Here is a 10,000-nt window from a genome sequence, read left to right on the forward strand (position 1 = left end):
GACAGGTGTGCGTGTGTATACTAGTTGCGTGTGTGTGTGTGTACTTTCATCGCGTTCTTCGTTTGATCACACTCCACCTTCACACTATGACAAACCAAGCTCCCAACCGCACACAGCCACACAAACGCACCCCCTCACTCGCACCCTCACTCGCGCCCTCACATTTACACGCACGCAGATGCTGATCAAGCTCCGCGAGTGATCAGTCGTTCATTCAAACTGTGGATCAACCATTGTCCAAGACTGCTTCGGCTTGTCCCCGCTTCGATCACCAACCGCAGCCACCCACCCCAAGAGCAGCTAAACATTCTGCGTCGCCGTTTGTCCACCTCGTGGCTCGCACCTTGCATCCACCACGTCCAACACGACGCAAGACGCGAAGGCGCTTTCCCCTTTTCTTCCTTTTCCTTCGCCTCCCAACCCGCCAACTCCGTGAGTCAGCCAGAAGCCATTGGCTGCGAGCAACCTGGCAGCGCGCACTGAGGTCATTTTCTCATGCACTGGAGTGAGACATCGCTGTGGCTGTCTTCTTCCTGCGTTTCCCTCCTTCCTCTGCGCCCTTCCCTTTCACGCCTCTTGACTTGTAAGCGCGTGACGGTGACTGTGAGTGGTACTCGAGTGGTGGCGCAGTGATCCTCACCTCCACATGTGTGTGATCGACACAAAGACGCGCCATGCCTGGCGCTTCCTCCCTTCACACGTTTCTTCTCCCTACACATGTTCTTCTCTCCCTTGCTTTGTCCCTGTCTAACCCCCCACCTCGCCCGATCATTCCACATCGCCGTTGCTGCATCCCAACTTTGTGCTCATTCACACCTTCCACCAACCCCACCTTCTTCTTCCTTCTCCCGCTCTCCTCTCAGGACGGTCACCCCACGACGTCAGAAGTACACCAAAAAGCACCAAGCACCGCCAATCCACGGATTTGTCCTTCTCTTTGAAAAGAGGGATATTCATTCCTCCTCATCCTCATCAGGTAAGCATTGCACCACCGCTTCCTTTCCCTTTCCCGTACAAGCACCACAGTCATTGTCACCCATGGGCCACCTCCCTTCGCCCCTACAACCATTTCAAACGGCAACGACGTCCTTCTTTCGTTTTGACAATTTTGACTGGACTTGTCTGTTGCGTGCCTTCGTGGAAACCGTGTCCCCCAACCTCATATGGGCCTGTCTGTGCAAATGCACCTCTCTGCACCAAAGCCAGACAACACAACATAACAACCACGCCCGCGCTTTTCAGCCGTGCTCATCAACACTCAACTCACCTGTATGTCTCCCTTCAATGTTGAATTCCTTGTTGATGGACGCACTCGTAGGCACACGCAGACTCGTGATCAGCCGATCAACCAAAACCGAAAGGCACGTCGCCCAAAACAACCGTTCTCTCATCAGCATCCGCGTATCGTCATTCCCTCTCATCCGACAAGACCCCCGTCACTTTGACTCTTCGACCTTCAGCCCAATTCCAAGCCGTTAATCGCCAACAACAACAGCAGCAGCAGCAGTAGCAGCAAAGGCATTAGCGCTCTGCTGATCAGCCAATCACTTCAGTCCGAAGATGGACGGCCAGCAGCAGCCGGCACCGGCGCAACACGGTGCCCCTGACGCAGCCCTGCTCTCCCAGCTGCTCAGCCAACTCAACTCCACCGCATTCCCGCCAAGCAGCGCCGCAATGAACGGACAAGCACAGGACGTCGTGCTTCTGCAATACCTTCAGGCCCTGGTGAACCAAGCCCAGCAGCAGCAGCAGCAACAACAACAACAACAACAACAACAACAACAACAACAACAACAACAGCAGCAACAGCAACAACAACAACAACAGCCGCAGCCGCAGCCGCAGCCGTCGCAAGCGCATCAAGCCCAAGACCAGCACGGTCACGGTTTTCGGGTACAAGCACACGACCCCTCCTTGCAGAGCCAATTTGCGCAGTCAGGCGTGCCAGCAAATCAGAGCGATCATGCTCAGCTTCATCACCACCATCCCACGCATAGAACGCAGCCCACACCAGGACCCTTTGCAGATGCGGCACTGGCCCCGCAATCCACAGCGGCAATGGCCCAACATGCTGGTCTGCAACCGCAGCAGCATCAACATCAACAACCACAACATCAACAATGCGCAAGGTGGCCGTCCTCATCACCGCCCCACTCACTCCCATCAAGCGTGTCGACGCAAGCTGGCCCGGCACAGTTGCTGGACTTTGGCACTTTCGGCTCGCAGCAGCCACAGCCACAACAACAGCAGCAGCAACAACAGCAGCAGCAGCAGCAGCATTTGGACAGACACGCCAATCCCTTTGCCCTCCCTTTGTTGACGTCATCAGGGCCGTCGACAAAAGCGCCATCGCCGCCATCAACGCTGTTTCCGCTGACAGCAAACGTGCGTGATCTGGCAGATGCGCAGCGACAGGACGACGACCATCTTCGCTTTCTGCAACAGATGGCCATGACCAGCCCATCGCCCATGAACCAATTCAGCCACCACCATCAGCCACAACAGCAGCAGCAACAAGCGCAACCCCCGCAACCCCAGCCTGTCACGGGCCACGCAAACTTCATGCACATGCAGCCGACCACACTCTTTGGCGGCCCCAGCGATGCTGGATGTGTGGCACAGCATCCGCTGCCAATGCCGCTCCCGATTCCCCTCGTCACCACGACGCCGGCCGCTCTCGTGTCGACCGTCGGGCACGTGCCCACGCTCATGCCCTCGATGCCGTTTGCCACAGGCTACTCCCACCACCACCACCACCAAACGTCGTTCTCGCCTGCAGGAGGCCTGGATGCGCAGCACGGCGGCCACCGACGTGGAAATGGCCGACACGGCCGGCGGCCCCGAGGGGAGCCATCGGCTGAAGCGCACATCCGCCAAGTCTGCGAGGGTTGCGGAAGCGTCAACTACGTCACCAGGTATGCTAACATGCATAGTGTTGGCGTGGCGTGTGCTGTGTGGACAAGGCTTGCCACAGAGAGAGAGAGAGATAGAGAGAGAGAGAGAGCAAACAACAGACACACAGCTGACGATACCTTTTTCGTTTCGCTCAGATCTCATTCGTCACTTGCGATTTTTTTCCAACAGGGCTCCACCAAAAGACAGGAAAATCATTTGCAAGCAATGCCGAAAGTCAGTAGTCTGTGTGTGTGTGTGTGTGTGTGTGTGTGTGTGTGTGTGTGAGTTATCTGTGGTTGGTTGTATGATGGCTGGTGGGCGAGTCTGCTGAAGCTTTGATCCACCGTGTGTGTGTTCTGCATTTGGGTGGTTTGCCTCCCTTTTCGACTTTTCGTTTCGCCCACTTGCTCACTCATCACCACCACCACCACCCTCTCCTCTCTGTCACTTTCGTCGTGCTGTCTTGCTGCGTGAGCAGCAGCCTGCGCCCACGGGTGCAGCGCGTCTTCAAGAACATCAAGGCGCATGAATTCGCCGACTTCACCGTCAAGGACCTTGTGAAAGGTACGCCGTCGCTTGTGCTGCACTGCGACCGAGACATGTCCGACAGAGGGAGGGGAGGATGAGAGACAGACAGATACACAGACAGACAGACAGACAGACAGACAGACAGACAGACAGACAGACAGACAGACAGACAGACAGACAGACAGACAGACAGACATATTTGTAGAGTGAAACACGTTTGCATGTCTCGAAACGCGTCATGGCTTTCCCTGCTCTGCTCCTCTCACTGTGTTCCCGTGTCCACCTTTCTGTTAATCCATCTGCGTGTTTCACATTCCCATCCATCATCGCCCGCAACCACACATGCGCCCATACACGCAACTCCCTCACCCGCGTGCACACTCTGACCCTGGCTCGCACCCTGACTCTGACGTGCGTTTTGCGTTTTTGTGTTCCAACAGCCATCACGGCCATGGCTGCCCCCTGCCCAACAGGCTTCAAGTGCCCCGTTGACATTTTCCAGAACCAAAAGTGTAGGTTGTCATGAAGCATAGATGCCCGCTCCCTTGCTCAAACCACCAATGCGATCGGATTGCTCTGCTGTACCTTGATCATGGCGCCAAGCAAGTCCCTTTCATTCCTTTGTTTCGTCAGAGCTGTTGTCTGTCACTGCGCGCACGGATGTATACATGTGTGCGATTCCTTCGTTTTGCTATGCCAAAAGAACCACACGAACTGCACCAACACTCACTCGTTCATCCCTCTCCGTCATCTGTGTGTGCTCTGCATGCTCTGCATGTGTTTGCCTCTCCTTCAGCCCGCTGCGTCACCTGCCACGCCCTCCATTTCACCCGCGTCTTCCCCGACGAGACCGCTTCACGTGAGTGCTCACTTGTGTATGTGTGCGTGTGTGTGCGCGCGCGCAAGTGGGCGTGTGGTGGCTGTCTGGGCAAGCGCACATACGGGTGAATATGCAGGTGTGCATTTCTCGAACTGTTGTTCTCTGTGTGTTGTGCCATCACGAGCTCAGGTTTGGGCGCGGCTACCATCCCTTGTTCATGTCATCGACGGTTGCTCTCACGTCACCGTCACAGCACTTTAATCAATCAACACTTACCCATCAATCAAACTAACCCCACGACAAAACTCGCTGTTCCATCTAGTGCTGCGGGTGTTCAAGAAGCGCATTTGTCGCTCCGTGGGGTGCCAGACAAACGGCCGACCGGAAAACGCTGTCGTGCGCGTGACCGATTTGTTCAAGAAGGACTCCAAACGCCGCCCAACATGCTTTGAGGTCGGCACCAGCACACCGGAAGAATGGGCCGATCTGCCTGCCCTCAGGGGAGGCGGCCGTGTGCAAGGCGGACAAGACGACAGCAGTGCACGCCCGTTGCCGCCAGCGCCGCTCTCGCCCACACCATCCTCGATGGAGCGCATGCTGTTTCCCTTCTCTGCGCAGGACGGCGACGGGCCCATGGATGACATTGTTGATGACGACGACTTTGCTGTTGACGACTTTGGTGGCGGTGGCGGCCGCGTCGATGTTGGTGATGACGATGGTGCCAGTGATGATGATGATGATGGTGGTGGTGGTGGTGGTGGTGGTGGTGGCGCTTGTGGTCTGGCTGACGTTGGTGGCCGCCGTGTCACTGCCACCAGTGCTGGAAGTGCCACAACCACAGGTCTCCTTGACCGCGGCATCTGCGACACAGACTCGGACGAGATGCTGGCCGTTCGCCTGCCCGGAGCAGACGCCGCCACGGGCACGAAGGGCACGGCACCGCGCTTCTCGCGTGCGGACGGATCTCGCTTGTCCGTGTCACCGCCACAGCGGCGATCTAGCGACACCAACACCAACATACTGCTGGCGGCGGTGCGGGACCTCATCCCCGATGACGATGACGATGACGATGACGATGCCGGTGTCAATTTCAACAATGGCGACGATGATGGCAGCCGCCGCCGCGGTGACCGTTTCGTCAATGGCGAGCAGGTGGCCAAACGCGCCCGATACGCGAGCAGCGCCGGTGCGAACGTGGACGGCAGCCAAGCCATGGAGAACACGGTATTCAACGGGTACGAGCCACTGCTGCAGACACCAAGCGCGTCCACATCCATGCAGTTTGTCGGGCCTGACGCTGGCGGCGATGACGGCATTGTCGATGGTAAAGATACCGCTGACTTTATGGCGTCTGTCGACGCATCATCCAACCTCTGACGACTTTATGGCGTCTGTCGACGCATCATCCAACCTCTGACGGCGACTCAAGCATGGCTGCTGGGTCGCTGAACGCTGTTGCTGCTTGTTATGTTACACCTTTTTCGCTCCTTCGCTGTTGCTTCGCTGCTGTTACCGTGAGGTGCTTGATTCCTGCATCCGTGTGTTTGGAAAACGAGCCAAAGCATTCCTTGTTCTCTTCTCCCCTTATCTTCTTCATGCAGTGCATTGAATGGCGCGGGGCTGTGTTGTGTTGTGCTTCACATCAACTTTTGTAGTGGGATTTGGTGTCGCTTCTTTTGGTTTTGCTTCTTGTCTTGATTTGCGTTTCGCATTTTGTTGAAGACGGGGCCATGTCCTGGCTGATCATGGATCTATGACGATGCAGACCGGACCGTGATGCCACCGCTCGTTTTCAGCTCATGTCTGCACCCCATTGTCTGACGGGTTTTGGGTTTGCATTCTGAGCACGTGCCCCATGCCCGCCATGCCATGTGCCCCATGCCGAAACGCAATGTCATGCATGGGTCCATCGGATTGTGCTGCCTTCTGCCTTCGCTCTCGCCGCTGCTCTTCGTTTTTCTTTTTTGTTTGTTTTGTTCCATCTCTATTCCCATCCATACGCTGACTTTGGCTTGCCCTTGCTGCCAGCATGTGTTGGTTGGTTGGTGTGCGTGTTTATTTCTATATCTGAAGACCCACGGCGCGCGCCCCACACATGTTATGTTGGCTTGCTCTCTGCCACTGCTGTCGTTTCCTGTGTGTCTTGTGCTGTTTCCCTGTTTCCTTGTGACCTGTTACGCCTACGTCACGGTGCCACAAACCCTTTTCTTCCTCCTCGCGCTCGCTCCCAAGGTGGTGGCTGCGCGGATGCGTCACATGGCACGTCATGCCACGCGTGACGTCACGTGGTTGTGTCATGCATGGTTGGTTGGTTGGTGCTTGGCCACTGTGTTCATTGTGTCTCAACATGTAACACCAACATAAAAACATCATTTTCCACCACCACAACGGTCGGGTGCCTTGCAGAATCGCATACACAACAATCAAGAGCGAGCAACACGAGAGAGAGAGACAGAGAGGGGAGACGCTGGGAAGAGGGTGAGCGATAAGCAAACAAGCAAGAAAACGAATGAATGAACAAACAAAGAGAGGCGCGCACCGATAAGCCTGAGCTGCTATGAGAGGGAGGTGTAGGCAGTCTTGTGGCGAGAGCGGATGAAATAGACAACAATGGCGCACAGGCACAGCGCGCCCACACCGCCAGCAATGGCCAGCGCAAGCGTGTGGTCTTGTTCGTCCTTCTGGAACTGGCAAATATCAAATCGCTCCCCTCGCTTTGGCTGCGGCTGCGTCTGATTCCTGCGAACGTTGAACGGTTGCAGGATTGCGTCCTGAAATTCAACCACCGTCACTCCCTGTGTCACATCTGTGTGTGTGTGTGTGTGTGTGTGTGTGTGTGTGTGTGTGTGTGTGTGTGTGTGTGTGTGTGTGTGTGTGTGTGTGTGTGTGTGTGTGTGTGTGTGTGTGTGTGTGTGTGTGTGTGTGTGTGTGTGTGTGTGTGTGTGTGTGTGTGTGTGGTGACTCAGAGCGGCTCAGGCAAGAAACAAACTTGCGAACTAGCAGGCGGTTTCATCTCATCCCCCATCCTTGAACACACAACACACACGCACGCAAACGCATATACATACACGCAAATACACACGCACACATACGCACGCACGCACGCAAACATACACGCACACGCACACGAACCCCCCCCCCTCCCCAATTCTATGTCTCCGTGTCGTACTTTCAAAGACAGCATTGGCGCGGCAGCGGAGACCATAGCCTGCCGGGGCGACGAACGTGCTGCGCGATGCTGACGGGTAGGACACGGTGATGGCGTGATCGCCCTGCTGCTCGTGGTGGATGACGGCAGCAAGGTCGCTCAGGTACCATTTGCTCACTTTGCCGCTAGCTGTTGGTGGTGGTGGTGGTGGTGGTGGTGAGCGAGGAGAGGTCGGAACGTGCACAGACCAAGTTGCGCAAGTACTTGGAAACGGTAATGCTGCACGCACCAATTGCATGCCACTCCGATACACGCACCCGCCTACACTGCCTCACAGAGACCAAGCAGCCGTGCTCAGCAACACACAATCACGAACACACACAAGCAGACGCACACACGCACTTGTGGTGGCGTTGAATGCCAGGACGACATTGGCTGTTGTGGTGGAGTTGTGCAGAGCAAAGGTCGCTGAGAGCGTGACTTGTGTGCTGGACTCCGACAGGTTGCCGCAGGACGCCATTCTGTGAGCAGTTGCAGTACAGCAGGGTGAGTGGCGTCAGGCGTCAGAAACAGCCTGTGTGTCAGAGACCCATCAACACAGCCGACTACTGCAAGCGAAGGCGATGGATGACGTGCTGTGCTGCGGTGAAACAATGCCATCCTTGGCTGTGCAGACATGACGGGGCTTACGGATGCGGTGTGAAGGTGGCCGATGTGGCGTTGAACTCAGGCAACTGCACAAGCCCAGCTCTCGTCTGTGTGGCACGAAAGCAGTGTGCGTCAAGCACGGCAGCTGATGGCATGAGGGCGTGGTACAGGACAAACGTGTGCGCATTTGGGGGGGGGGCAGGAGAGGTAGGCAGAAGAAGAGGGGGAGGACGAGGAGGAAGAAGAAGAGGGGGAGGACGAGGAGGAACAAGATGACGAGGAACAAGAGGGGGGACGAGAAGGAAGAGGGGGAGAAGGAAGCCATGCCACAAGGCTGAACTCCGGACACATGCCCACCACGCCACGCAATAAACATCGCACGCACACACGCACATACACGCACATACACACACATGCACACACAATGCACACACAATGCACACACATGCACACACATGCACGCACATGCACGCACATGCACACACAATGCACACACAATGCACACACACACACTACGCACCTCGTTGTGGCTGATGGAGGCGGAAAATGCCTTCAAGGAGACGAGGGCGCACACGTCTGATGAGTTGAAGGGCTTGAACATCAGCGTTACGGGCTCGTGGCGGGACGCTACTGCAGCCCCAAAACAAAGCGGAAGCAGCACCAGCAGCGCTGCCACCACTGCGGACGATGACCGCGACGACGACCGCGACAACATCGTGACACCAGAAGGAGAAGTGCAGCCGTCGAGCAGACGATCCGTTGTTGCTTGATTTGAGTGTCTTTGCTTCTTGTGCGTGTGTGTGTGCTCGTGTGTTTTCGTCTTTGCATTTGTGTGGTTGCCTTCTTTTACCACATCCACAGTGGCAAATAACAAATTCCCAACCTAATTTCTTTGGAGAGGCACTTCGATTTCCCAGGATAGGTCAGCCTATCCACACCGATGTGGTCCTGTCTGAAAATCAGGACAAATCGCACATTCTTTTGCCTGTGCTTGATGGCTTGACCCGCACGACGGCGCTTGATTGATGATTTTGATTGACCCCGTGCTTGCGACGGGTGTGGCGTACGTGGGAAAAGTGGTGGAGCGAACACCACGCTTTGGTGCTTTGACGCTTGCTTGTGCTTTGCGTTGCTGCAACCCTCGCTGCTTGCATATGCGTGTGTGTGCGCGCGGGGTGCGTGAATGTTTTGCTGCCGCTGCAAAGTGCCAGGAAAGAGCGGGGGAAAAGCAAGCAACACAGGCAGAGAGACACAGACGAGTGCTGTCGGTGGGGGTCGTTGGCGTGTGCGTTTCCCTTTCGGTTGGGCGCGGATTTTGATAATTTTGCGGCCCTTTCCAAGCACCAGTCAGCCCACCACCACCCAACAACTCTGGTGAGTCAAGCGAGCGAGCGAGTCAGGCCAAGCAATACACGGGCCCAGGCAGAGAAGACAGGCACTGTGTCAGAGGGAGTGAGAGAGGTGCGAGCACTTGACAGAGAGTGAAGGAGAGGTGCAAACGCTTTGCCTGCCTGAGAGATCGGCCATCCACTTCGTGCACACACACACACACACACACACACCATCCAACACAACAATAGCAGTTTGGGCTCTATTTCACCTGCACCAGCACGCGCTTCCGTGCTTGCACGTCAGTTGTTTTGGTTGTTTCAGCACACACATACACACACACACACAGTCACACAGCCACAACCACTGCAGTCGCAAGGCGAGAAGTCACATGCGCACCGCCGTTTTGCTGTCTTGCTTTGCTTGTTTGCCTTTACCTATCCTTCCGCTTGCAGGAACACAAATCACAGCCTCCTCGTCCCGTAAACAACGACGATCAGGCGAAGTGCCAAGCAGACTCTGACACTCGCTCGCTCTCCGTGCAAAGTCAGCAGAAACCACTGTGGTGAGTCGGTGTCAGTGTGTACTGCTGTCGACAGCCTGCACATGTGACCTGTGTGCGCGTGTGTGCG

General features: G+C 56.0%; 4 protein-coding genes across 5 annotated transcripts in view; 3 read left to right on the forward strand and 1 right to left on the reverse strand.

Moving 5' to 3' along the window:
- Window positions 1-31: 31 nt before the first annotated feature.
- Window positions 32-5,620, forward strand: PTSG_12580 (the record flags this gene model as incomplete). 2 transcript variants are annotated; one of them, XM_004990861.1, is made up of 8 exons in its annotated part: window positions 32-583; window positions 864-976; window positions 1,319-2,915; window positions 3,085-3,129; window positions 3,374-3,459; window positions 3,864-3,935; window positions 4,220-4,282; window positions 4,566-5,620. In XM_004990861.1, the coding sequence occupies exons 3-8, from the start codon at window positions 1,561-1,563 to the stop codon at window positions 5,618-5,620; spliced, it is 2,676 nt and encodes an 891-aa protein (XP_004990918.1). In that variant the 5' UTR covers window positions 32-583; window positions 864-976; window positions 1,319-1,560. The 2 variants fall into 2 exon arrangements, with proteins under 2 accessions (XP_004990918.1, XP_012493093.1); XM_012637639.1 differs by having other exon boundaries at window positions 32-432.
- Window positions 5,621-5,638: 18 nt separating this feature from the next.
- Window positions 5,639-6,625, forward strand: PTSG_12581 (uncharacterized protein). The gene has a single exon (XM_004990862.1). It carries the CDS (start codon window positions 6,113-6,115, stop codon window positions 6,605-6,607), a length of 495 nt encoding a protein of 164 aa, XP_004990919.1. The 5' UTR covers window positions 5,639-6,112; the 3' UTR covers window positions 6,608-6,625.
- On the reverse strand, window positions 6,478-8,893 carry PTSG_07419 (uncharacterized protein). Its single transcript, XM_004990863.1, has 5 exons — window positions 8,560-8,893; window positions 8,082-8,146; window positions 7,794-7,912; window positions 7,413-7,580; window positions 6,478-7,049 (listed from the first exon to the last, which is right to left on the reverse strand). Exons 1-5 carry the CDS (start codon window positions 8,752-8,754, stop codon window positions 6,799-6,801), a joined length of 798 nt encoding a protein of 265 aa, XP_004990920.1. The 5' UTR covers window positions 8,755-8,893; the 3' UTR covers window positions 6,478-6,798.
- Window positions 8,894-9,346: 453 nt separating this feature from the next.
- The window catches only part of PTSG_07420 (RNA binding protein), a 6,249-nt gene continuing 5,595 nt past the window's right edge, over window positions 9,347-10,000 (forward strand). The window contains exons 1-2 of the mRNA XM_004990864.1: window positions 9,347-9,413; window positions 9,824-9,933. The gene's annotated coding sequence lies outside the window, so the exon portion shown is untranslated. The remainder of the gene's footprint in view (window positions 9,414-9,823; window positions 9,934-10,000) is intronic.

Source organism: Salpingoeca rosetta (genome assembly GCF_000188695.1).
Source record: "Salpingoeca rosetta unplaced genomic scaffold supercont1.22, whole genome shotgun sequence".
Classification (NCBI taxonomy): Eukaryota; class Choanoflagellata; order Craspedida; family Salpingoecidae; genus Salpingoeca; species Salpingoeca rosetta.